Source organism: Pelecanus crispus, chromosome 16 (genome assembly GCF_030463565.1).
Source record: "Pelecanus crispus isolate bPelCri1 chromosome 16, bPelCri1.pri, whole genome shotgun sequence".
NCBI classification, from domain to species: domain Eukaryota; kingdom Metazoa; phylum Chordata; class Aves; order Pelecaniformes; family Pelecanidae; genus Pelecanus; species Pelecanus crispus.
The window spans coordinates 8,671,996-8,697,562 of NC_134658.1; the positions used below are offsets into that span (position 1 = coordinate 8,671,996).

General features: G+C 55.3%; 3 protein-coding genes across 3 annotated transcripts; 2 read left to right on the forward strand and 1 right to left on the reverse strand.

Annotated features, from left to right (window-relative positions):
- Nucleotides 1–1,531: 1,531 nt before the first annotated feature.
- On the forward strand, nt 1,532–6,641 carry TEKT2 (tektin 2). The gene is made up of 9 exons (XM_009487870.2): nt 1,532–1,702; nt 2,087–2,212; nt 2,842–3,047; nt 3,610–3,753; nt 4,305–4,419; nt 4,811–4,918; nt 5,355–5,498; nt 5,761–5,840; nt 6,428–6,641. Exons 1-9 carry the CDS (start codon nt 1,547–1,549, stop codon nt 6,639–6,641), a joined length of 1,293 nt encoding a protein of 430 aa, XP_009486145.1. The 5' UTR covers nt 1,532–1,546.
- A 961-nt stretch (nt 6,642–7,602) lies between these two features.
- Nucleotides 7,603–11,844, forward strand: ADPRS (ADP-ribosylserine hydrolase). Its single transcript, XM_075722156.1, has 6 exons — nt 7,603–7,834; nt 8,857–8,953; nt 9,789–9,996; nt 10,106–10,290; nt 10,411–10,511; nt 11,039–11,844. Exons 1-6 carry the CDS (start codon nt 7,603–7,605, stop codon nt 11,329–11,331), a joined length of 1,116 nt encoding a protein of 371 aa, XP_075578271.1. The 3' UTR covers nt 11,332–11,844.
- A 5,646-nt stretch (nt 11,845–17,490) lies between these two features.
- Nucleotides 17,491–25,167, reverse strand: COL8A2 (collagen type VIII alpha 2 chain). Its single transcript, XM_075722140.1, has 2 exons — nt 25,002–25,167; nt 17,491–19,412 (listed from the first exon to the last, which is right to left on the reverse strand). Exons 1-2 carry the CDS (start codon nt 25,165–25,167, stop codon nt 17,491–17,493), a joined length of 2,088 nt encoding a protein of 695 aa, XP_075578255.1.
- Between the last annotated feature and the right edge of the window lie 400 nt (nt 25,168–25,567).

A 25,567-nucleotide genomic window follows, 5' to 3' on the forward strand; every position in this document is an offset into this window, starting at 1 on the left:
AAACACACCAGGGAAGAACTTGTGGAAGCGCTCAGATCGGCCGCGTAAATCCCCCTGCCCTCGGCACAGCCAGAGCTGCCGTGGGTGCAGGCGGGGGGTGCTCGCTCCGGGCCCCCCAGCCCCGTGTCCCGTCCCCCCCCAGCCCCGTGTCCCCCCCCCCAGCCCCGTGTCCCCCCCGGTGACGCCGGTGGGGTTGCTCCAACACCAACAATAACACCACCGGGCTTTGGGGTTGCTTTGCAGCGCGGCCGCTGCCGGCAGCAGTGGGGGGGCCGCTGCGGCCCCGCGGGCACCGGAGGGGAGCGGGGGGTGGGGGGGTGTCCGCGCGCCGCCGCCGCCTAGCAACGGGCCCGCGCGTGCCGGGCGACCGGTCCGGCGGCGGCCTCGGCCCTGAGGCGGGGAGGGGAGGGGAGCGGGGCCGGGCCCGGGGCCGTGAGGTGAGCGAGGCCCTGAGGCGGGGAGGGGAGCGGGGATGGAGCGGAGCGGGCCCGGGCCCTGAGGCGGGGAGGGGAGCGGGGATGGAGCGGAGCGGGCCCGGGCCCTGAGGCGGGGAGGGGAGCGGGGCCCGGCAGCGGGATCGGCCCGGAGGGGAGCGGGGCCAGGAGCAGGGCCGGCCCTGAGGGAGTAGGAGCGGGGCCGGGCCCATGATGGGGCTCCCGAGGGGCCCTGGCACGGAGGAGCTGGGGCACCCCGCTCGGGGCTGCCTGCGGCCCAGCCAGGGCGAGGACCCCTCCTGGCCCGGGGCTGAGCCCCTTCCCCGTTCCCCCCTCCCACCCCGGGGCGTCGAGCCTTCCCCTCTGCCCTGCAGCCCTTTGTGCCTTCTCTCCCGCTGGCTCCGCAGCCCTGATGCCGGCCCGCAGGGCTTCCTTCCCTTTAGGAGTTCCCCAGCGCTGTTGGTGCGGATGGCTGTGGTCAAGGAGCTCTGGTCCAACCACCTGTGCCTGAGAGGACTCGGGCACAGGCATGGGGTATGCCAGAGCCAGGGGAACTGTCTGCCCCAGAACTCTACCTGAGTGTGGGTTTCTTGGAACCTGCAGCCTCCTCAGGAGCTGCTCTGAATCTGTTTGAGTGGTCTCTGTAATTCCTGCCAGTTTTGCAGGGATGTGCTGGGTAGCAAGGAAGATGGCTGCAAACTCTACTGTTCCTGCAAAGCCTTCGAGTCCCCTGGGACTGCAGCCCTGGGCTGAGCCTACGCAGCTGTAATAAAAGCAGAATCAGTAATGTAATCAGCCATTTTGTCCAAGCTCAATGGATGCCATGTGGGAGATGGTGCTGCAAGGGGCTCTCTGTCTCTGCAAATAGCACCGTTCTCCAGGGACAGACAGATGGACAGGGCTTTTTTCCTGGCCCAGGGGCAGATGGTGGCTGCAGTCGCCCGTCCTAGTGCTTCCCTGGTTGTGTGGACATCTGTGTCTGTATTAGGCAAGATACCAGCTGCATTTCTCTTGAAGAGCTTTCCAGGTTGTGGATGCATCTCTGTTTCTGGTGTATTTCCATGAATAAACACAAAAATTTTCCGTTCCCTTTTAGTCACCGCTTTAGCGAGATGGCCATGCTGAGTGTAAAGCCAGGACAGCGGTTCTCCTTGCCGGACTGGCACACCAATTCCCATCTCATCTCAGCTGATGCTGAACGCCAGCGTTCTGCTTCCCACCAAGTCCGGCAGGAAGCTCGAGCTCTCTGCAACGAAACCAACAACCAGGTGGGCCTTCTGGCTGCTCCCGCGTTGGTCAGAGTAGCGGGCTGAGGCGTATGGGAGAGTGTCTACATCTGGGTGTATGGATGCAGGAGTAGGAGAAGGCTTTACCCCTACAGAACCTGCTAAATATGTACATTTACTTCCTGTAAACCCGTGTGCAGTGATGCTTGTGTGCTGCCATGAAATCCCTGGGTGTGATTCTCGCATCCTTTGCAACTTGTATTTACGTTTTCTGTGCTCTCCATTTGTGTCAATGACTACTAGACCAAATGGCGACGTGTTGTATTCCTGTGAGGGGTTAGTCAATCCTGAAAACAGGGAAGGGCTTCAGCAAGATTCACGAGTGCAATTTAAAAAAGAGTAATGGCGTTTCTCCTCTAATTCCAGACAAAATGGGATGAGCATGACAACCGCACCCGCCTGGCTGAACGTATCAGCAGCGTGAACAGATGGAAGGAGACCCTGGACAAATGCCTTGCAGACATAGATGTGGAAATCGATGCCTTAGCCAAAGTATGTTGGGAAGACAGGTGGCTGGAAATCAACTTACACTCTCAACATGGGATGTTAAATAATTGAGGCTTGTCTTCTGCAACGGGCAAGCCCATATGGAGTTTAAGGGGGGCTTATCACAGCTATACTGAGATCCATACCTGATGAAATGACTTCCTGGAAAGCAAGCCACTGTGCCCTTGGCTGAGCCAAGCCGTTTTATGGAACTGTGCATTGCATGCTCATGTTTGGGTTTTGGGTTGTGGTTTTTGGTTGTTTTGGGTTTTTTTTTTTTTAAAGCTCTGAAGGATAGTGAGAAATATGTTAACACCATCATTCAAAAATGTTTTATTTTAAATAGAGAATAGCAGTGGGACATCTCTCTGATTCTTTTAGCTCTAAAACCGGAGGCTGCTGCTCCTAGAGTCGTTAGCCCCCAGCAAGGTGTGATTCCCAATGCAAATAGCAGACGTAGAGGACTAATGTGTTTGGCCCTCGCAATTTTCATTCCAGACTTGCTAAAAGGTTTCAGAACTGCAAAGACGGGCAGTGTGGGGCCCTTTTAACAAGGGTATCAGTGGGTCCCCCTTCCTTTCTTCCTCCTATCCCTGAAGGAAACCCCTCCCCACCCAGCTGGTTTCTTCATCCAGGTGAAGGAAGCAGCGGAACGTGCCCTCCAGGCAAAGAACTTGCCTTTGGACGTTGCCATTGAGTGCCTGACACTCCGTGAGAGCCGCCGCGCCATCGATGTGGTGAGGGACCCTGTGGAGGAGGAGCTGCACAAGGAGGTGAAGGTGATAGACAAAGCCAAGAGAGAACTGCAGCAGAGAGTGCACGAAGCCTTCGAACAGCTCTGGTGAGGCGACTGACACAGCTTTTGACCCGACTCTGCCCTCCTTGCTTGGCCCCGGCAGTTTAATGCGCCTCTAATGGCACGCTGAGACGGGCAAGCAGGCCAGGGTAGTTACCCTGGGGCAGTGAGCTGCTCAGAGGAGCCTTTGATGCTCATTGTCAAGGTCTATGGACTTTGGGGGTCATGTCAAGGGAGGCTTCACAAGCACCCTTGGAAAATTTTGGCCCGGACAGGTATCTTGTGCCACCTGCCTTGGTTCGTGACCCAGTGACCTGGAAGCGTTAAAGCTCCCAGGCCCTAATCCCCGGTGGGTCGCTGCCCCGCTGCGGGAGGGTGGGCAGCTCAGGTCACCAGCGCGCGGCCCGAGCAGAGCACGGCGCAGCCAGGCAGGCAGCGAAGCAGGGGTGCTGCTTTACCAAGTTGGGCCCAGTTTACTGGGAAGGCAGAAGCTTATGGCTCATTTTTAAAGAGATGACTGAGGTGGCGATGAAAAATTTTTTTGGAAATTGTGAGCTGCCTCTCCCCTCTACATGCTCCCTGCTGACTACCACCCTGCTTTCTGCAGCCTCTTACAGGAAGCTCGCCAGCAGCTGAGCTGTGACTGCCAGCGCAAGACGGAAGCGTTGGAAGTAGATCGTCTGTGCTTATCCCTCAACGTGAACTCTCCCAACATCTCCTTCAAGGTCAACCCAACACGGGTCCCAGACGGGTAAGGAGGGTGGCCACATCTGTGCTGGTGCTTGAAAGAGCCCTGGGGTGCTCTTTCTTTCCATGCTGTATCCTGGCTCGATGGGTGCAGTTACAGAGAGAGCTCAGAACAGGCGTTGGCTGCTGGGATTTGTTGTGGCTCTTGAATTGTGAAGCCACAGGCTTTTGGGAGTTATCTAAGTGGTCACCGCAAAGACAGAGGAGCTAGCTGCCCTGCCTTCCTGGTGCTTGTCTACAGGTGACACTCGGCAAGTAGTGCGGTATCAGCCTTTGGCACAGCTTATGGGGGGTTTGCTGTGCATTTTCTCTTGCTTGGCATCTCATAGCGTGGTTTGGACATGTCCCCAGTTTGAGCAGATGTTGGGCTCGGTGCAGGAGCCATGGGGTAGCAGTCTCCAGCTGGTGCAGTGAGGAGATCAGGCAGGATGTGACCTCCAGAATTCCTGAATCATTTTGCACTGCACAAAGCCGCCTTGGCCTGCAGCAGGTGGTTCCTTTTGAACTGTCTTGCAAACACTCAGCTTATTTTCATAACTGCCTATTTGTTCACAGATCAACTGCACTTGATGAGTGGGAACAGAATAGCCAGTGTAACAAGGAGCATGCTGAGGCAGAAGTGAAAGCCTCGACTGAACTCCGAGAAGCAACAGTGCTTGCCATTGCGCAGGTAAATCAGTCGGTGGTGCGGGAGTTCTGGATGCAGTGTGGGAGAATGGGCTGGCACGTGCTGTGGCGAGGGGAGTGCAGTCTTTGAAAAGCCAGCATTGCCCGTGGGCCTCTCTGAGAGCCACTGCCCTCCTGGTTTAAAAGGGGAGCTTGGTTATGCTGCGGAGCTCGCAGCAGTCCTGGAAGACACGTCCCTGTCCGTCGTTCCCTGCCTTTTGGGTCCAGGGGGTGCCTGAGCTGCACACGCGTGGCAGCAACCAGGAGCCAGCAGGTTTTGCTCATAGGCTTGTCCCAGCCTCCCAGGAGGTCATCTCATGGGCTGGTCATATTGGCAGCTGCTGGGAGACACACACCTCCTCAATGTGTGTGACCGGAGCCTCTTCTCTCTTCAGACAAACAACGAGCTGGAGGCTCAGCGTGTAGCTACAGAGTTTGCCTTGCGCAAGAGGATTAGAGACCTGGAAAGAGCCTATGATGAGCTGAAATGGCAGGAGCAGAATGTAAATGTCGCTTTTTTGGTTATCGAGCACAACCTTGGGTGGGAATTGAATCCAAAAGGGTGTTTGTTATGTGAAAAGCGACTTGGCCTGAGCATGGTTTCCACAGAAGAGCTGTTAAGTGGCACGTGTATCCCTGCAACATCCTACCTCCTTCCGCCATCACAGTTGCTGCTCTGGCATTTCCCAGCAGTAGTGCCAGGTTTTGGCCTTTTTATTTCACCCCTGGTCTCAACTGCTGTGGCCATAAAACACCAGCAGCACCATGCCCGGTCCGTGTGAAAATCCCAGTCTACAAGCAGAGGGGTTGAGTACTCAGAAGCCCACCAGCCCTTGTTTAAAATCCATTCCCAGCACAGTAGAAGCCCAGGACACGTGGGGGCTGTTTTCCAGTCTGTATCCCTGGCTGTCCCTCGTGACACATGTCTTTTATCCGTAGACCTTGGAGGAAATTGTTGAGATGCAGGAGGAGATCCGACGCTTGGAGGAAGATCTTCGAAGGAAAACACAAGATCTGAAAGTGGCACACACCCGCCTGGAGACCCGCACGTATCGGCCCAATGTGGAGCTCTGTCGGGACCAGGTACCAGCCTCGCCCGGCACGCTCCCTGCCAGGAGGGACCAGGGGGAACTGACCGGGCTGGGGGCTTGCCTGGGTCTGAAAAATGTGGGTACACTTTGGAGAAAACTACAGAGGGCTGCACAACGGAGCCTACGGTCTTGTAGCAAAGCAAGGAAATAAATGTCATAGCTGGGCTGGAAGGGGAATGAGAGAACCGTGGCCTTTGTAAAGCAATGCTTCAGCCCTGTTAAGTGCCGTCACCTTCTCCCTCCCCACCTGGCAGGTGCAGTACGGGCTAACAGACGAGGTCCACCAGCTGGAGGGAACGATCCGTGCGCTCAAACAGAAGCTGGCAGAGTCGCAGTAAGTCTGCTCTCTGGGGCAGGGCGGTGGCCCGGCATTGCCCGTGTGAGGGACGTGGCTATGTGCAGCCCTGGGCCTGGCACGCGTCCAGACGCTGCAGTTCGGAGCTCGTGTCCGCTCGGATCGGGAGCGCACGTAGTCCTTGGGCCTGGCGGGGAGCGGGACTGGGCAGCAGCAGGGTGCAGGCAGGGAAGGAGGGGTCTGCGTGGTGGGAGGGTGAAGGGGGTTCCCACGGTCCCTGCTTGACTGACTTCAACTGGGCACAGGCAGTTCTAAAAGGGGGAAAAAAAATAAAGGGTGAAAAGTAAAGGAAGAAAGAGAAGTGGTGCTCTGGGCTGGTGTGGGCTCCCAGGGTGCGCGTCTCTGCACTGCAGCCCAGGAGCAGCACGTGGGCTTGCTGCTCGCAGACCCGCGCAGCGCTGCTGCTGTGCACCAAGGAAGGTCTGGTGCGTTCGTCCCGCGGACAAAGGCAAATGCAGCATGGATAGTTCTGCTGCCGGAAGGTGGGAAGCTGCGTGTTTCCTGTCCAACTTGGGGAGTGAATGCAGTGCTTGAACCCAGCTCCTCTCACTTCTGCTTGTTCCCAGGGATGCCTTGGATGCTCTTTACAGACAACTTCACCGCATTCAGACGGATATTGGCTACAAAGCCAATTCCCTGGTGCTGGACAACAAGTGCATGGACAGCCGGAGAAAGCTCATGGTCCCTGCCGAGAAATTTGTGCCGGAGTTCGACACTTTCAACCGGACCACGAACCGCGTGCCCTCCCCGCTGAAGAACGGGCAGCTGGAGTTGGCTTAGCGCGCCGGGGAGCGTTGTGCAATGAGCCGCACCGAGGAGAAAGCTACCGGTGACTCGGTTCCGTAGCAAGGAAAGCGGACATCTGCGTCGTGTTAGGATAATGTTAATTCTCTTCCCCAATCCTCGTTTGTTATATAACTGTCTGTCCCCCTTGTACGATGTTTATGGCCTCTTGCACTCCAAGAAGCATTATAAACAATAAAGAGTCTGTCCCCACGAGCGGTTGTCATCCGACAGCGTTGGAAGCGTTTCGCGGTGATTGAATCCATCTGGGCTCTTTAGTGTTTTTTAAAAGTCCTTTCAAAGCGCCAGGCTGCGCTCCGAAGAGGGACTGTGTAATGGTGGCGGCGTGCCAGACCCGCTCTCTGGGTGTACTGCCTCAAATCTGCTCGCTTGCATGATTCGAGTAACGCGTGGGTTGGGATTTCCCCTCGCCTGCTAGCGCCGCGGAGCTAACGCGCGGGGCTACGAAAGCGAGAGCTGCAGGCCGCTCTCGCGGCCGCGGACTCGTTCAAATTCGAATTGCGGATTGCAGCGCTCGCCTTCTGCCCTGGGTTTATTGTTTCTCTTCCAGGCACCCTCCCAACGCGCCGAGCACTGCGCGCTCTCCCCCGGGGAGACGGCGTCCTCGCGAGCCGGGTTATTTTGCGCGCAACGGGACTGGAACTTGGCCTGCTCTTTCTCCCTGAGGTGGGAGAGATGATGCTCGGTAACCGCCCCGCTGGAAAAGCAGCCTGGATTTGGCTCCTGGGTCTCCCATTAAATCTTGGATCGTGAGAAATTGAGAGGAAATCAAGGCTTTTCCTTCCTGGAAATTGGGAAATAAAGCAACGGGGCTCTCAGCTGCTTTTTCCTGCCGCCGCCGCGCTCCTCCGGGCCGCCAGGGGGCGGTGTCCGCGGCGGCCGCCGCGGACACCGCCCCCTGGCGGCCCGGAGAAGCGCGGCGGCGGCCTGAGAGAAAATGGCGGCGGCGGGTTCGGGCTCAGGCAGCGGGCGGACGGCAACGCGGCCTCGGCCGGGACCCGCCCGGTTCCGTGGTTGTTTGGCCGGAGCGTTGTTGGGTGACTGTTTGGGCGCCGTTTTCGAAGGTAGAAGCGTTGTGAAGCTACCCGATCTGCTCCGCTTTCTCCGAGGCCTAGAACCGACGGCCAGGCCGCCTGAGGCGGGGGAGCCGGCCGGCAGCTCCCGCAGAGGTGGGCGGAAAACCCGGGAACGGGACAGGGGTCGGGCCCGGAGCGCGCATCCCCTTCCCCGTACCCACCGCCTCGCGTCCAGCTCCCTGCACCCCACAGATTGGGGCCCGGCCCCCCAGCACCCCCAGGACCGGGTTTTGGGGTGCGTCTCCCCCCGTCCTCGCACCCCCCAGGCCCGGTGCCCCCGGTGAGGCGAGGGGCACCTTCCCTGGGACACCCGTGGCTGTCCCCAGGGCTGCTCTGGCACTGTCCCCTGCGCTGTGGGGTTTGGGGCTCCCCGGGGTGAGGATGACCTTGCTGAAGCAGCACCTTTGCTGAAGCAGTACCCCGCTTCTGGCTCTCCCGGGGGGGTTCCCGGTTCCATAAGCGCACGGCCGACGTGCAGGGATGCGTGGTTCGCTGCGCTCGGCCTGTGCCGCTAGTGCCAGAGTGAAGTTGGGGTGCGTAGGGTGCTGGGAACCGGGCTATCACAGTGCGGGGCCGTCAGCAGGGAACAGCTATACCAAAAATAGATAAGGCGTAGAGTAAGAGAAGCATAAGAACGGTTATTTAACTCTTAGCAAGCGATGATGGATTCGCGTTGGGGTTCTGAGCAGCTCAGCCAGCCCTTTAACCCGCCCAGTAGGAACTTAAAGGCACTCGATTTTGTTGCGGTCTTGTCCAGAAATGCAGCTGTGCTTTCTCTTCCCTGCTTGTCAGCGTATGCTGTAAACTCCTTGAGAAAAGAGACTTGTCTCTCGCTTGTCCATATGTGCCTCTGGATATCAAACGTTTTCTCTTGGCTCTTACTAATCTTGAAATGCTTTTGGTCTCGCTTTTGCTGTGGATGCCTCTCTCTGTACCTTTTCACTCTGATGACCGTGGCTAGTGATGAGCTCAAAGCACTGGGGTACTTCTGGTAATGTTTTAACTCCAGCTATACAGATAATTAGTCCTTGGAGAGCCGGGAAGTGCTGAAAGTTGAGGGCAGGAGGAGAGTTTGTCCCTGGATGGTCACGTTACGTTTTGACCTTCTGTTTTAGAAACGCTTTCGTACACGGACGACACGGCCATGAGCAGGTCGGTAGTGCAGTCCCTGCTAGCCAAGCGAGAGTTTGATGAAGTTGATATGGCCAAGAGGTAAGGACCACAGCCAGCTTCGGAGCCAGGGTGTTGGCATCTGCTAGTGAAGGCAAGACTTTCTTAACATTTTGCAATCGCTGTAATTTTCTGTGAAAGGGGACAGGGGCTAAGGCAAAGTCGTTATTAATTTGTGGAGGAAAAAAAAATTAGAAAAATGAGGGCTAATCCTGTAATTTATTGCGTGCTTTCTGGAACGTGCAGCGGTATTACCTTTAGCGTGGGTTCAGAGTCTGCTGTAAAATGTCGCAGGATGGGACATGCTGTATTGCAGCCATGTATGTGGATTCACCTTTGTGGAAGATAATGCTTAGAAATTTCAGAATCATTTCCTTTCCTGTTTATTTGTTGCTATTTATGTTTGTACTTCCCTTAGCTTAGTGAATAGTAGTGAGGTCAGTGTCAGCCTGTTTATGATCTGTTTCCCATTTGAATCCACGGCCCTGGTAGCATTTGGTTCCACTTAAGGGAGAACATTTATTTGTTTAGAAAACTCTTCCATTGAACTTAAACAAAAGACTTTCTTTGTGGTTGTGACCCATGGAAATGTTTCCAGTTTGTTTCTATTTCAAGGCAAAGTTGAGGGAGAAACAAGCGGGCTGTGGAAGGTGGTGCTTATACACCCTTTCCTCCTTTCACACCAATTTTTGGGAATCTGATTCTTTCCCTACAGAAGTGAATCACTTGAACCCTGACTGTCACCGAGTTATCCATGTGTTATTAATTCACTTTATCAAGTGGCTTTACACAACCTCTTTACAAACTTCAGTAACAGAGCAAATATCCCGTGTATTTTTTCTCACCTGCGTAACTGCTGCTCTCTCGCCCATGCCAGGTTTGCTGAGGAGTACAAGAAGGAACCCAACCGGGGCTATGGGATGGCTGTCGTCAACGTCTTCAAGAAGCTCCTGAGCCCCAAGTGCAATGATGTGTTCGAACCAGCACGAGCCCAGTTTAATGGGAAAGGCTCCTACGGCAATGGCGGTGCCATGAGGGTGGCAGGCATCTCGCTCGTGTATTCTGATGTCCAGGATGTTAAGAAGGTACCGTTGGGGTCTCCTTTGGGCACCTCGCTCCAGGAGCCCCTGCTGTCAGGCGAGTCTCACCATGATCTCTCGGGTGGGTTTGCTAACGATGTCTTTTCATTCACAGTTTGCGAAGCTGAGTGCTGAGTTAACCCATGCCAACTCCCTGGGCTACAACGGGGCCATCCTGCAGGCCCTGGCCGTGCATCTCGCCCTGCAGGGCGAGCTCAGCAAGGAGACCTTCCTGGAGCAGCTCATCAGCCACATGGAAGATGTAGAGGCAGACGATAAGTCTCTTACTGACGCCCGAGCGTAAGTAGCCGTGGGGAGCACTAACTCTGCTCCGTACAGTTTATTCTCTTCGCATTCTCTCTTCTTCATTGTACTCTCTTTTTAATTTTTTTTTCTTCCTTTCCCCCCTCCCCACCCCAGGCTGGGATTTGAGGATTTACCATTTTCAAGGCGTCTGAAGAAAATAAAGGAATTTTTGGAGCTCAGCAGCGTTCCCAAAGCAGATGTATTGTTTGAATTAGGTAAGTACCTTTCTTACTACAGGTATTAGGAAAGAGCTGGAAGCATGTGCCCTCCCCCAGATTGCCGTGTCAGCTCTGCTGCCTGTCAGGCACAGAATGTGCTGGAAAGGCTGCCTGTGCTCACCAGTCAGTAATTCTCTGAGTCTGGACCCAGTGACTCCCTCTCTCTATTGGTGGGAAAAAAAGTCTTGCTAAGAAAAACTTAAAATGAGTAACATTTCTTAATCTAAGATTTTTTTTATTTTAATGGCTGTCAGCTCTTTGGGTTGGATGGGAACGGGTAGATGTGCATTGCCAGACTGTACTGGTGTAGCTGGGAGTTGGTCTCCAGGATGCGAGTAGTACTGGGGAACTATGGGGGGGGTTTCACTTCCGAGATGCAGACTTTTGCCCCATGATAAAATCAGTGACGCTGGTATTGAAGGTAACTGGCAATGGGAGGTTGCAGTTAGAAGGGAAAAGGTACTTCTGCGGGAAGCAAGAGACAAGTGTTCTGCAGCACTGAAGGTGACTGGTTTTGTTAACAGGCAATGGCATTGCTGCTTTGCGGTCTGTCCCTACTGCAATTTACTCCTTCTTGCGCTGTATGGAAGCCGACCCAGATATTCCTGACCACTACAGCAGCCTGCAGAGAACCATCATCTACTGTATCTCCCTGGGTGGAGACACAGACACCATTGCTACCATGGCGGGAGCCATTGCAGGGGCTTATTATGGGGAGGAACAGATACCCCCAAGTTGGGAGCAGAGCTGTGAGGCTTTTCAAGAGACACAGAAGCTGGCAAACAGCTTGTATGAACTCTACTGCCAGCGGCTCTGAGCTCCGAGGGGAGTGTGTTTTCTGAAGGCAAAGCGGGTGGTCACCTCTGCTTTTCTGGTCAGAAATGCGGTGGTGGATCCGTGCCATCTGCAGACACCAGTGAGCCTCCACCCGAGAAAGACGCCCGCTGCTGTGATTGAGAGCTGGAGGCACGAGCTGGTTTGGAAGAGAGGGGACATTCCCCTCAGTTACAGTTCGGCTGGGAAGTGGCTGGATGTGGTGCCTTGGACAGTGGGTGCATCTCCTCTGAAGTGTACAGGAGCATTTGTCTTTCATAAGGTTTCTGCTTCTTTGTCCCACCCTTATGCCGTTGTGTCACTTTGTCATTACAGTTACTAGGTGGGTGTCTGAATCCACTGACTGTCTTGCTGTTTTCCTCTACTCCCGTGTGCCGTGGCCTCCGTTTCAGTTAGTGACCTGTCCTGCAGTGGCTTTGACAGGCTCCGCGCCCCTCTCAAACGCCAGTTCGCGCTCAGCTGACCAGTTGTCAGAGAGGCACGTCCCTGGGGAGCCCGGAGGATGTCCTGCGTGGTGGCACGGGTCACCACCTGCGTTGTGGAGGGCGGCCTCCCGGGAGGTTTGCTTCCTTAACAGCAGAATGAAAAGTGCTGGATTGGAGAAGGGATTTCTTTGCGTTGCTAGTGGCGTTGTGAGAAATGCCTTTGGTGCATGCAGACAGAATCCCAGTTGGCTCATTGTTACTGCTGGAAGAGGGCGTAACTAATTACCGCTCCTTTGGTGTCCTTTGCTCTGCGATCCACCTGGCACCGTCCCGGTCTATTGCATTTTGTGTTCCCTTACGTAGCTGGCTTTCACCTTGCTGCAGCTGCTCTAGCCATTCCCTCCGTTCCCAGTCCTTGCATTCAGCGTTTTTAATCCTGTCCTACGTATGTCCAGAGCACCGAGTGAGATCGCTGTTTAAATCTGCGAGTGGAGATAGTTGTGAAACCTGGTGTTACACAAGGACTGAATTCCTGGTTCTGCTGCAGGCAGTGACAAAAATTACTTCAGCTGGAAGCAGGGGTTACTTCTCACAGTTTTAAAACTCTGTACTTGGTAAGAATCATCTAAAAATAAAGGTTGCTTAATTTGGGGGAGAATTTGTCAGAGTTTAAAAGAATTTGTGGATTTGAAGCTGGTACTGGTGGCCAGGAATATTCTAGCAAAGCTGTGTTGTTCCAGAGTTTCACATTTTAAACCTTTGCCCAATGGAGCTGGTCAAAAAGGGAGTAACAGCTTGGGTATGGCATATCTAAAAAGGGTTAAAAGCTTTCTAATAATTGAAAACAAAAAGGAAGCAAGAGGCATGCAGTCATCATGTGGAAATGTTTATAAATTTGAATATGACAACGTACTTCTCTCTAATCTCTAGTATTTCTTGTGACACCGGGAAGCGACCGTTCTGCTCAGCGCTCGCTCCCTGTTGGTATCGGCACGTGGGTGTTGCGTGTGTCAGGCTGCACGCACACGTGCGAAGTCTGCCTGCGAGGGGGGGGTCCCGTTTTTCCTGTACTCTCCTTCCTTCAAGTGCCAGTCTTCTGTGTGATGCTTTAATGGGTGTTCCTTGTATAAATGAATTCTTGTGCTGAGAACATGTGGAATTTCTGTCTATTGTGTATTTATGTATTGTGCTGCAGATCTGAGATGTAAAACGTCAGGTTTTTCACATTATTCTGCCAGATGTGTGAGCATATTCACAGAATTATTTAAAAGAAGATACCTTCCTTTTAAAGGAGCTTTATAATTTGAAATGTTTGGAACTCATGAAGAGCAGAAGAGCTCCTGTTTAAAAAAAAAAAATAGTTCATTTAGGCCAGAATTTAAATGTGTACTAAAACATTTAGCTCTGACTTCCTTGGAAAGAAATAAAATCACTTAGTTATCTTTGTTAATTAGCTGCTCCTGTCTTCCTTCAAGTCATGAAGTTGTGCTTCCATACGAAATGTCGCTGAGTTGTATGAAAAACTCTGGGCTATTTCTCCCCACCCCATACTTCACTTTAAGACTCAACCTGAAGCTACTTTGTCATGGCTTCTGGAAATCTTTCTGTAGAAAGCAGAATGGGAGTTGTTCGGTGCTGGTTAGAGACTTCTTGCGTGTAGCCAAGACTCGTGCTTCATTTGGGGGGAGTTTTAGCACTGGAAATTTGTACAGACTGCTTTCAGGTGGCCCCTCCTGCCCGTAAGCGGTGCGGGGTGGCTGAAGTTCGTAGAAGCCCAGGAGCAGCGGTTCTTGCTAACAGCAGGGTGCATCGCTTGTGCGCGTCGCGGGGAGGTTTGCTGGAGAGGCCCTTTTCCTTCGCTGGCTGTGGCTCGTCGGCTGTGTTCGCAGCGGGGAGCAGCGCGTGGAAGGAGTTCAGCTGCTGGAGTCCGGCGTGCGGTGACCGGGGAGCGTGCCGGCTGCCCCCACCACTTGCAGCAGGAGAATCGCTGCTGCTTCGTAGTCAGCTTTGGAAGGAGTCTGCCCGCGTGGCAACCAGGCTTCTCTGGAAGTGTTCCACCTGTAACAAGTAACGTCTCCTCTTCCAGGTAAGAGATCGGGTGGGAAAACATTTTCTTCTCTTTATTCTTTGTACTTTTAGCCTGTGAAAGTGATTTGCTTACAGGCGATTCACCATTTCTTCTGTGTGCTGCTGAACTGAGGGCTTTTGCTGCTCGGGATGCAGAGGTTGGCTGTAGACAAGGTTGTGAAACGTAGCAAAAAAAAAAAAAAGTGTAATGAAAAAAACACAGAAAGGAAAGGGAATCCCCAACACTGACTTAAATTCCTCAAATTAGTAACTGTCAGTCTGGAAGGGTCTGGATTTCATAATTTTTTTTAAAAAATGAACTTCTGGAGACAGGAGTCTTCTCCTTAATCACAAGAAACATGCAGTACCTTCTTACATAAGAATATTAATTAGTGAGCAAATCTGCTGGACTGCTGGGAACCAGTGAGCTGGGTTTGAGAAGGAAACACAGCGCAAGAGGTCTGTGCAAGCCCGTCAGTAATGGGACAAAGGCACAGCTGAGCCCACCTTTTATACAAGAAGTTTTATTGATGTTTTGTCAATACAATCAAGTACTGTAGTTTTAGTTCTGAAGAGAAGGCCAGTTTCTGATCACAAAAAGAGTGCATTTTAAACCAACTTTTACTATGACAGACAGTGCATGTAATAAGTATTTACAAAACTAAAAACCTCTATATACTAGGTTAGAAATGAAGATACTAGAGGCAAATTTAAAAAAAATAGTAAGAATTTGTATATAAAAATGCACATTGTAATGCAGTTTTCATAATTAAAAATAGACGTACTTCATCCAACCCAACCTCTTTTATTATTGTGACTGAAACCCAAATCCCATGCGCTCACACACACGACAGAAAGTAATCCTTCTTGCTGGCGAATATCACGTACTCAGTACTCCAGAAAAAAAAAAAATTCCTCCTGACAGCGTCCAGTTTAGCGAACAGCCTCCCTCATCCTGTGCATCGTTTTTTCTAGCCTAACTCTATGTGCATGTAATATCTTTGCCTTTCAATTACTGTGTAAATGTAACAGGTTATATAGCTGCGGAAGGTTGATTATGGTTTATGCTCTGCACGTGAAGGGAAAGTGAAATTGCAAAACAGTATCTACAGCACCGCCTGAGTTTGTGTCTCGGCGTGGTTATAGCGAGTATTTTTGTCATCACTTTTTGCCAGCTAGAACAAGAAGTTTTGAATAAAACAGAACAAAGAGAGATGGAACGTAGGTTAGAACACAGTATAAATAAGTCGCTTTGCTGAGTAACAGGATGAAGCTTCCACGCCGGGGCGCGAGAAGCTCCTGGCGCTGCCGCAGGCAGTGCGTGCCGCCGGTGGTGCCGGTGCCGCGCGGTGCAAGGAGCCAGACCCCGCTGCTGGCCGGGGCCTTGCGTGGCACCAGCTCAAGTTCATTGCTGTTCCCCACAGGCAAGACGCTTCAATAAAGGAGACACAGCCCCCTCCTAGCACCCTCCTCCCAAGCCTGGGCTTGAAGAAAACATCTGAGCTTCCGCTTTTAATTTTAGGGACTCTTTGTATGGCTCCCGTTCCTGCTGGGAAATAACCTGTTAGGATCAAAACCCGAATGGCCCTGACACCCCCCTGCCTTCAGGAGTTAAAAACGTCCGGCCGGATCAGACACTGGGGCAGCCTTTCGGCTTGAGAAGGTTTCATCTTTACATGAAACGTGCAGCTTTACGTGGAGTAAAATCTCCGGGAGGGGACAGGCTGGCCCCAGCCGGGCAGCGGCTGGAGTACTGGCCTTCCAACTGTAAATTTCCTTTCTGTGTTTTCATTTCAGGGATAGGTGTGTTTTTAAAAGGAATCCCTGGATGGCAAGAGACAGAAACACAGGACAGGCTTAAGGAGAAAAACAAACAAACAAACAAACCAAAGAGAAATAGAAAAGGAAAGTTGTTTAAATATCTTGTACAGTCCATCCGGAGAACAATCCCAAGTCCCATTCTTGCTACATTTCTTTGGCCGTAGAACAGGCTTTAGGAAAATTTCAGGGCAATGGTTGCTCAGCTGGTGACCAAATCGTTGCTGTTTTCTCAGGGATGTGCCTTTGCAGAGGGACATGCGGTGTAACGCAGTGGATTACCTTCAGCAGCGTGCTACTTGCCTGGGATGAGAAGAATCGCTTTACGGTAAGTGCAAGTGGCAGTGACTATTCTACTGTGAGAAAATCTGCAAAGCAACAGGGTTCAGTTGCTCCCTGTAGCAAAGGACAGAGCAGCCAAGTGGTCAGTATCCGTGCATACCTTTCCCAGAACCTTGTAGCTCGTATTCAGGTCGGTAACATTTCAAGCATTAGTGAGGCGAAGTGGTAACAACAGACAAATGTGAAATTTTTTTTTTTTTTTTTTTTTTTTTTTTCTAACCTAAGTCACAGATTGGCACCTGGAATGGTGCGCTTTTGCAGGTACATATTGCACTAGACTTGTCAATAACATTGTTAAGTAGATAATAGCACCGTTGTAAAATGACTGAATGGAAAGTTAGAACGAACACTATTTTTTCTGAAGTAAAAGGTCCCCAGAGAAAGGGGGGATACCAATGCAAAAGTTTACACATCCCGAAATAGTGAGACAGTAAAAGCAAGTTGTCCGTAAGTGGCACTTCCAAGAAAGCATAACTAAACCTTCTGTCAAACCAGGCCAGAAGCACCGTAAGCAGGGCTTGCAGTGCCATCCTTGTGTTGTCAAGGAATAAGATGCTCACAAGGCCACGTAAGTCTTTGGGCTGCAAAGAAACCGACGGGACAGAACTAGCCCCCGGGCTTGCCAGTAGATGAATTAACCCGAGAGAGGGGATCGGTGTGCATCGCAGGGGTCCCAGCGTCCCTCAGCAGCTTTGCAATGGGTCGTCTGTCATCCTCCCAGATACCAATGCCTGGATGTTTTTATTCCCAAAGGTGCCGGGGGGGAGGGTTAAAAAATAATATTTGCTTCTTATAAGAAGGTGCTTATGCAAAGTGTTCCACTTTTTATGATTATAAATCCAACCACACTGAATCCGGAGTGAATCAGAGGGACTGCCTCAAAGCGCAGTCTGAAAAAATAGGCATCAGTGAGACTGAAACTTGGGCGTCTGATGCTTTGGGAAGGAAATTTCTCAATCCATCATGGATCTCTGCTGCTGTACGGGTTTGTGTTAAGTGCCTAGGACCCCTGTGCTGGTTAGCAAATACACCATCCGTTACAACAGCTGGATTTATTTAACTAGTACTCAAAAATGGGAAACAAGGGCACTTGATTACAGACCAGAAGGGCCTGGTCTTCCAGCTGACCCTCTCCGGATCACAGAGCAGTTTACTGCAGAGCCAGATCCTTGCCATCCCAAGTGCGTTCCTGTGTTTGATGTACAGTCACTAGGGTAAAATTTATTCCACGTACGTTTTGCTGAGGAAGTCGCTCCCCTCCCTCCCTTCTCCCTCCCCAAAAAAGAAAGAAAGAAAGATAGATGTCTCCTTTCCGATAACCCTCTTGACTCATGGATCAAACAGCGTGAAGCAAGGTCCCACGACAATGGCTTGCGCGTTCTTCCCAGTGATTTTTCTTTTTTGTATTAACTTTAAAAAACTTTTTTATCAAAAAAAAAAAAAAAAGTTTATGGCTAAAGTGGGTGAAAAGGAAATGTGCCCAACAGCCGTTATGTGGGGCAAAGCAGGAACCCGGAGAAGGAGGAGTGGATGTATTCCGTGGAGTACAACCCGTTGGCCTGGTCCGAGGGCATTTGTACCCAGACTTGGTCGTTCTCCTTGAGTTCAAGCACGGCACTGCCCGAGGCCTGGTCCAGGTAGCCCTTTTTGTACTCGTCGTAGGTGTAGGTGGCGGGCACGTTGTTCTTATAAAGCGCCACCCAAACGTTAGTCCCTTTGACATGCACGTGGTAGGCAAAGTAGTAGATGCCGGATACGGGGCAGGTGAATATCCCGGTGACTGGGTTGTAGCCGTTGTGCCCGTTATACAAAGTCCGGTCAAACTTGACCGGCATGCCCGACGCCGGGAAGGGGGAGGTGAGGATGGCGGTGAAGGCTGGCGCGATGCGGGCGGAGAGCTCTCCTCGGCCGTACTGCGGCTTCCCCGGCTTGCCGTTCCCCAGCACGGCCCCCTCCACGCCTCCGTCGGGCAGGTGCAGCCCTGCGATGCCCGTCTCGTCGAACACCCCGGGCGCGCCCGGCGGCCCGGGTGGCCCCGGCGGGCCCGGCGGCCCATTCAGCCCTGGCGTTCCTGGCATTCCCGGGGGGCCGATGGGTCCAGCCATGCCAGGCTCGCCCGTCTTCCCCTCACCGGGAACCCCGGGGAGCCCGGGCTCCCCTTTCAGCCCCGGTAACCCCTGAGGCCCCATGGGACCTGCGGGTCCTTGCAAGCCCGGGATGCCGGAGGGGCCCCTCAGCCCCGGCTGCCCCGGGATCCCACCGTCCCCTTTCGGCCCGGGGCCACCCGTTAATCCTGGCACCCCCGGCAGGCCGATGAACCCCGGTTCTCCTTTGGGGCCCGTTGGGCCGGGGGGTCCCTGTGACCCGGGCAGGCCCCTTTCTCCCGGCACCCCCGGCTTCCCCGCAAAGCCATTTGGGCCCTGGTCACCACGCATCCCCGGCATTCCCGGGGGCCCGCTCGGCCCCACGTCGCCTTTGGAGCCGGGCAACCCGTGCTTGCCTGGCAGGCCCATCGACCCCGGCGGCCCGGGCGGCCCGATGATGCCGGCAGGGCCCGGCTCACCCGGCTCCCCGTCAACGCCGGGTTCACCCTTATCGCCGATGGCTCCCGGCACCCCGGGCTGCCCGCGGTCTCCTTTCAAGCCAGGCAAGCCCGGCTTCCCGTAGCCCGTCGGGCCCGGCAAGCCAGGGAGGCCGCGGATCCCGGGCTCTCCCTTGGGTCCCAAGGGGCCCTGTATCCCCGGCACCCCCGCGGCACCCGGGACGCCGATGCCGTCGATGCCGGGGGGGCCCCGGGGCCCCATGGGGCCAGGCTCCCCGTTGATGCCAGGCCCACCCGGAGGGCCCATGTCCCCCTTCTCCCCCGGCGCACCTGGCAGGCCGTCGAGGCCGGGTTTTCCAACGCTGACGGGCCCTGGGGGCCCCGCGGGGCCAGGGGGGCCCCCGTTTCCCCGGGGCCCCGGTAACCCGGGCTTCCCCACACCATTTTCACCCTTCATCCCTCGCTCTCCACGGGGACCTGGCTCTCCTTTTGGGCCAGGCTCGCCCCGAAACCCGGGCAAGCCAGGGCCGCCCTGGGGGCCCGGCTTCCCGTTGACTGAGATGCCGGCCGGCCCCGGCAGCCCCGGAGGGCCGGGCAGTCCTCTTGGCCCTTGCTCTCCTCGCATGCCGGGCTCGCCCTTGGCTCCGGGCATCCCTTTCACACCCGCCTTTCCCGGGAGTCCTGGGATGCCGGGTTTCCCAATGCCCGAGAAGCCAGGGGGCCCAGCTGGCCCTGGCTGGCCGTGCATTCCCGGCTTCCCCATGCCCGGCTTTCCTGGGTAGCCGGGGGGCCCGGGGGGTCCGCGGGGGCCGGGCTTTCCTGGCGGTCCTGGCTCCCCTTTGAGGTCCATCGGCAGCAGCGGCGGCATGTCTGTGGAGAGAGGAGACACGGAGCTTTACTGGGGCCGGCGGTGGATGGAGCGTGCCTGGTACGTGGTGTCCTCAGGGCGTTAAAGCCAGGTGCTTCCGCGCTGCCTGGGTCTGTACTTGCAGGAGCGCCCTTCTCTAGAAATGGTTTTATTTAAACATGGCCACAGCGGCTTCCTGGGCCACCACACCAGCAGGAGTGTCTTGAGGCAAGACCTTGGCCAGAGCCCAGGGTACTAATTCAAGCCTTACTCCATCCATCCCTCCGCAGAGGGTGTCAACAAGACCAGCGACTGCTGTCGGCTCTGGCAGTGGTGTTTTGCGATGACCTACTGCGGGTTTTTTTAGGAGCTGGATTCAAACCTCCCGCTGCCTCGCTTCCCAGCGGCCTTGGAAGCACCGTGGGATTCAGTCGTTCCTGCCTGGGCTCAGCCGAGAGGATGGCGACAGAGCGAGCCAAGACTGAGGATAATCCCTCCACGCCGTCTCTCAAGTCCAAGGCCTTGGGAGACCTTTAATCCTTCTGGATTAAAAAGAAAACTCTTGGACGTGTATTTGAGGGACCGAAGAGGTGATTCGTGTATGGGTTAAGACATGCCCGCGGTGTTCACTGGCTCAGCTCCCGTGTCCAGCAAGGCAAAGAAAAACTCACCAAAAAGAAAAAAAGCACTGAGGATGGAGGAAAAGCCAATAGCTGCAAGGGAAACGCAACCTCAGTTACATCCAAATGAGTCAGCCCAGCTGGGAATAGGCCGTAACCACTTGACATTTAAAGAATTTATAGAGGTCTTTTGCAAACGGATATAAGAAAGAAACTAATGGGCTGAGAGACTACAAAGCTGAGGAGAGCCAGATTACATGCCCACCGCAGCTCGGTGCTTAAAGCGCAGACGTGAGCATAAATAACTCCTTGAGGCCGGCCCCGGCAGGGTGTCGCTCCCCACGTGACACCGGGAATGGGTGAGAAAGAATAAATCTGACTAACTCCTAACTCTTTTTTTTTTTTTTTGGGAAGCTTGAAAGGGAGGAAATACTTGGCAGTCGCACGTACGTGAGACTATGATGAGAAATGCGAAGGGCAGAGGAACGGGCCTTGACACCTTGGGCAAATTTTAACCAAATCTGCCCAAAGTTGAACATTCCAGTCAGGAACAGATCTGTACGGGCAGGTTCCCGGGATGGGAATGGATCCTGTCTGGGGCGGGAGCAGAACTGGCCCATGGCATGGGGCTGCGTGCCCCGGCACAGCACGGAGCAGGAGGCGGGGGGGTCCCCGGGGTCCGCCAGCCCGGCTCCCAGCCTGGGCTTTCAGCGAGCTGAGCCGGGCCTTGGGAGCACGGACACCCCTAGCACCAGGACCTGCCAACACGGAGATTTTCTCAGTCAACGGGAAAAGATTAGGGGAGATTTGAGACACGTGAAAAGAATAACTGCGGCAGCAGCAGGCGCTGTTCCTGGTGCATCGGGCAGCTTTACCTTTCCTAAGCCCAGCAATTAGCTCTGGCCATTTCCAAGCCTGGCGCCTGCTTGTTTTTCTTTTGGTAATGGAAACATTTTCAGAGCTTATCTACATATCAAAGCCTGGCCCACATCCTAGGCTGTAATAGAGGTCACTTGGCTGTGGAAATCAAGGAAATACTTGTCTGTCATGACATTGCCACTGGATTTCAGCAAACCTCCTGCTCCTCACCCCAGAAAATGGTGTGGGAAAGAAGGCAAGGGAGATGTGAAGAGTTGCACTAAAGCAGATTTCTGGGGTTTGAATTCTGGAAAAATTTTTCTCCAGAAAATTATTTCAATGTGTTTTCTCCCCCCCCCCCCTTTCTTTTTTTCTTCTTGCAATGGTTTGAAAAGAATTGGTTTTCTAGGTCATTTTGCATGGAATCAGAACAAGGATCTACAGCTGAGTCCATGAAGGAAGGAAAAAGCGCGCGCACGCACGCACACACACACACACTCTCTCTCACACACAAGGCAGCAAAGAGAAACGCCAGGCAAGAGCTGCCAACTTGCAGGCGGCCAAAAAAGCAGACGGGAAAACCAAACCGGGGACGTTAGCGGAGAGAAACTGGGACATTGCAGCCCCAGTGGTATCCAATTTCAAAAGACCATGTCTTACCACAGACGCATGTCTCGGAGCTCTGCATTTCACAGCAGCAGCATGGGGTTATGTGTTCCCCTCGAAGCATGAACAAAGCTGCCATGAATGCTAATGCAAAGAGCCAGCTGGGGCAGCGGGAAGGGGAAGGAGCAGGCACGGCCCCTGCCAGCTCGCGCCTGGGCACCACAGAGCTTTTCACCTCCTGAGGGGCATGGACATGTCCAGGCGGATCCTGCAGCCCCTCTGGAGCTGTGTTCATCCCGGTAAGGACCCCTGCACGCCTGGAGGAGGGACCCGGCTACGCGGACTGGGCGGCAGGGGAATAATCCAGCAAGATGGGAAGTGGTTCCCAGCCACGAGCAGCCAGCAGCAGGTCTGGCCTGTGCAGCCGGATGACACTGCAGGAAGGAGAGGTTGGCTGCTCCATGGCAGAGCCCGGCCGAGCTCGTTCCAGCACCGCTGCCAAGCCCCATCTCGTGAGAGCGAGTTTCACAGGCTCATACAGACATTGCATGGGAGCAGCGTTACTGCATCCCTCATCCCTCATCCCATCTCCCATTGCAGCGGGTGCCCTGAGCCGCGCAGGAGAGGCTCAGCGCAGGACCCAGCCACAACCCTCGCAGGTGGAGCGGCCGTGCAAGGAGATGGCAGCGAGATGAGAGCAGCCTGCAGAAAGAAGCATGGAAGTTGCAAGGAAGAAGCATGGAAGTTGCAAGGAAGAAGCATGGAAGTTGCAAGGAAGAAGCAAATGAAGTTTGCCCTTTAGCAGGAGCTAAGGGACCTGGAGGCCTCTTGGCCACGTGCAGCAAGCAGCAGCCCCCCAGGGATCACGAGCCAGAGTCTCTTTAAAAGCGGCAGGGCTGTGGGCTACCTGCCCCAGGGACAGCGGGCAGCAGCCCCGAAGGCAGAGGCTGGGCCTTGGCTCTCCGGCGAGCTTGCCCAAGCCTGGGGGGGTGACAAGCGCTCCTTTACCTTTGCAGGGAGGCCGCTGCCCGGGGTGAGCCCTCTGTGCTGTCGCTGGAGGAGCTGCACCCCTTGCCGGGCACAAACCACCACCCCGAGCAGCGCCTGCGCCTCATGGGTGCCCCGAGCCGGGGTGCGGCTGGCTTGGCTCCCCACGTGCGCAGGGAAATGCTGGGCTCCCCGAGCCACGGCCAGCACCCAGCGGGGGTTTTACCTGGCTGCAAGCTGCGTGGACGTGGTTTTAACCAAGCCAAAATAAAACCCAACTGTGCAAATAATCGGCTTAAATGCTTTTAGCATTTTAAGCGTTTAGCAGCATCTCCTGCTCCTGGGGAGTCTATTTTTGGGTCAGAAAAGGTGTCTGGCACCCTGAGGACACCAACCCTGGCTCTCACTAGATGGCACCCGCAGGCTGGCGAACCCCCGGGGCCCGGCCTGGCCCCCAGGCGGGGGTCCCTGCCCCGGGGCCAGGCTGGGGCAGCACTGGGGGGACCCCGCGCAGCTCCCCGCCAACTCGGGGTAACCCGCAGGGGCACGGCACGGCCCTGCGCCGTCGCGGCGAGTCAGCTGAGCTCCCCGAGCAGGGCAGAAGGCCAGCAGGGATTTTCCTTGCCAAATTAGAGGTTAAGCAGAGATGGGAGCTCGGTGGGATCCAGGAGGCACCGGCTTCCCCAGCTGCCTCCATGCAGCCCCGCAGCCGGTGGCTCAGGCTGCAGCTGCCCACCTGCCTGCACCCCCCTGCCCGTCCTCTCTTTCCCAGGGTTTTTAGGAGAGTAATGTCCAGGGGACTCCGGTGCTCTGCCCTGCTTCAGTGTCTCCTCAACCCCTGCCCGGTCCAACCTGGCAAAGCTTGCACCCAAACTGCACCTTGCAAAGAGCCTGGCATGCTCACTCCTCTCCGCCACAGTTAGCAGGCAGCGCAGCTCAGAGGCAGTGCAAGCCGCTCCAATGCATAGGAAGAAGGGGAAAAAAAAGAAGGAAAAACAGCAGGGAGATATTTGAATCCAGTCCCACCAGCAGCTGAAACGTTCCTGCGCTACGCTGGAAGGTTTTGTCTCTGGCTGGGATTCAGGGAGCAGCTTTACAACAGCTGGGAAGGGGGCAGGGAGGTGGGGGGGCTCGTAGCATGCTTCGGCTCCAGGTTTTGCTGTGTGTTTTCTGACATATGTGCTGAGCTGAACTCCTGATAAGCGATTCAGCCCAGCAGTAAATCAGCCACTGGCAGCCAAGCCTTCTCCAGTTTCTCCTCCCAGAGCCAAGACTTTGGCTCCCCGGAGGGTCCAGGTCTGTGCGAACCCATGGGGAGGGCTCTGGCAGCTCTTCCCGCGGGCCAAGCGCCGACCCGGCGGGTCCGGGCACCCACGCCCCGTCCCGCGGTGCTGCCAGCAGCGGCTGGCTCTGGGAAGTGTTGGGGACCACCGTGCTTGGTGTCAATGAAAGGGCTCAGACCCTCCCCTCCACCCCGCTCTTGAGCTGAAGGTACCGCGCTGCTGCTACCCTGGGTGCAGCGATGGTCGCGTGCGCCTTGGGGAGGTGCTGGGGGTTTGCTTGACAGGGGGGTGCCCTGATGAAGAAGTGCTGGATAAACTCACCACGCTCAGCACTTGCTGTTTGCAAAGACCCCGAGCTCCTGAGCAACCAGGGTGTGTGTAATTAACGCAGGCTAATCACCCCCTGGTGCGGGGCACTGATGGACCCTCCTGCGCCTTCTAACCTCCGCACCTGTGGCCAGGGTGGGCATAAAAGGAGCCCTGGGCAGGCTCTGGGGGACTGCAGCAAGGGCAGGGGTGGGTGCGCAGGCAGGGGAGCTCGGTGCCGGGCTGGGGCTGGGCTGGAAGCGGTGCAGGGGGCCTGGCTGCACCGAGCAATGCCCTCCGCGCCTCTGCCCCTCCGCGCTCGCTGGGGAGCGATTTAATACGTGTGGGGCTTCTGGTCGCTGCTCTCCGAGGGAGGAAACGTCTCTCCTGCTCTCCCCTCACTAGGCTGGGTCTCAGCTCCAGCCTTGGCCTTCTTTCCTTTCCCAGCTGGTGCGAAATACAGACAGGGAAAATGGAATAGGCGGAGGAGTGCAAAAAGCCTCACGGGGACGGCTCAGGTTTAACAGCAGCGAGAGGGAGAGGTGGCGAGCGCTGGGGCTGAGCCTCAAAGCTACCGGCAAACGCGCAGGGAGGGAGGAGGAGGAGGGGAGCAAAGGGCTCGTGGGTCCCCTTTGTGCACCAGCTCCCAGGCCGAGCACCCGGGGGTGGTCCCCCAGCCCAAGCAAAGGGCTCTGCTGCTCCGCTGAGCCTCTCTGCGCCTGTCCTTGTCTTTCTGCAGTGGGTTAAGGAGAACTGAACGGCCCCTCTGTGCTTGGCCAAAGGTGCTTTCGACAGCAGCACCCTTGGCCATGCCAGGCTGCTTCCCGGGGGCACCGACGCTGCGGGCAAGGGGGTGACGAGCACCTGAGGGCTGCAGGATGCCACAGCCCCTTCCCGCCAGGCCCCCGGTGCAGCTGCGGCCTCCCGGCCCCCCGCGGGGCGCGTCCCTTACCCAGGTACTGCCCTTTGCCTTCGCGGAAGGGGGGTCCCAAGGGTCCCTTCACCATGGGCTGCAGGTACTTCACTTGGGCATAGCCCGCCGCGCCTCCTCCTGCCGCCGAGCGAAGGCCGACCGCCATCACCAGCAGCAGCAGCAGTGCCACGGTGTCCGGCAGCATCCTGGTCCCCACTGCTCCTGCGGATGAAACGACAGTGAGAGCGGGCACCCACGGCCCCCGTCTGCACCCTCCATCCCCTGAGGATCAGCTGGGAGCTCAGGAAGGATCCCGGCGGGAGCGGGACTCCCTTGAATTTGCCTTTATCTGGGCCGCAGTTGCCCTGAACATGTTAACCCATCCCAGCATGCGCCGGCCGGGAGATGCACAATAAATACACGGTTCGTGAGCAGTAACCAACCGTGGGCACCCAGCTGAGCCTCTCAGAGGCTGCCCAGTACCTGTTTGGCTGGGGTTATGCCCATGTCAGGCTTCCCTTAAATATTTTTAACGTATATAAGAAGAGGGGAAAGAAAGGTAGAATGAAACCCACAGCCTGCTGAGCTGAGTGTTGCTGTCCCAT

Excerpts from the sequence above, each read along its gene's own strand:
- ADPRS (XM_075722156.1), top strand. The coding sequence starts at position 7,603 with ATGGCGGCGGCGGGTTCGGGCTCAGGCAGCGGGCGGACGGCAACGCGG. Across the intron at positions 7,835-8,856 it reads GGCCGGCAGCTCCCGCAGAG|AAACGCTTTCGTACACGGAC; the intron begins GTGGGCGGAAAA and ends CTTCTGTTTTAG. Across the intron at positions 9,997-10,105 it reads ATGTCCAGGATGTTAAGAAG|TTTGCGAAGCTGAGTGCTGA; the intron begins GTACCGTTGGGG and ends TTTCATTCACAG.
- TEKT2 (XM_009487870.2), top strand. The coding sequence starts at position 1,547 with ATGGCCATGCTGAGTGTAAAGCCAGGACAGCGGTTCTCCTTGCCGGAC. Across the intron at positions 3,754-4,304 it reads CCAACACGGGTCCCAGACGG|ATCAACTGCACTTGATGAGT; the intron begins GTAAGGAGGGTG and ends ATTTGTTCACAG. Across the intron at positions 5,841-6,427 it reads CAGAAGCTGGCAGAGTCGCA|GGATGCCTTGGATGCTCTTT; the intron begins GTAAGTCTGCTC and ends GCTTGTTCCCAG.
- COL8A2 (XM_075722140.1), bottom strand. The coding sequence starts at position 25,167 with ATGCTGCCGGACACCGTGGCACTGCTGCTGCTGCTGGTGATGGCGGTC. Across the intron at positions 19,413-25,001 it reads AGGCAAAGGGCAGTACCTGG|ACATGCCGCCGCTGCTGCCG; the intron begins GTAAGGGACGCG and ends CTCTCTCCACAG.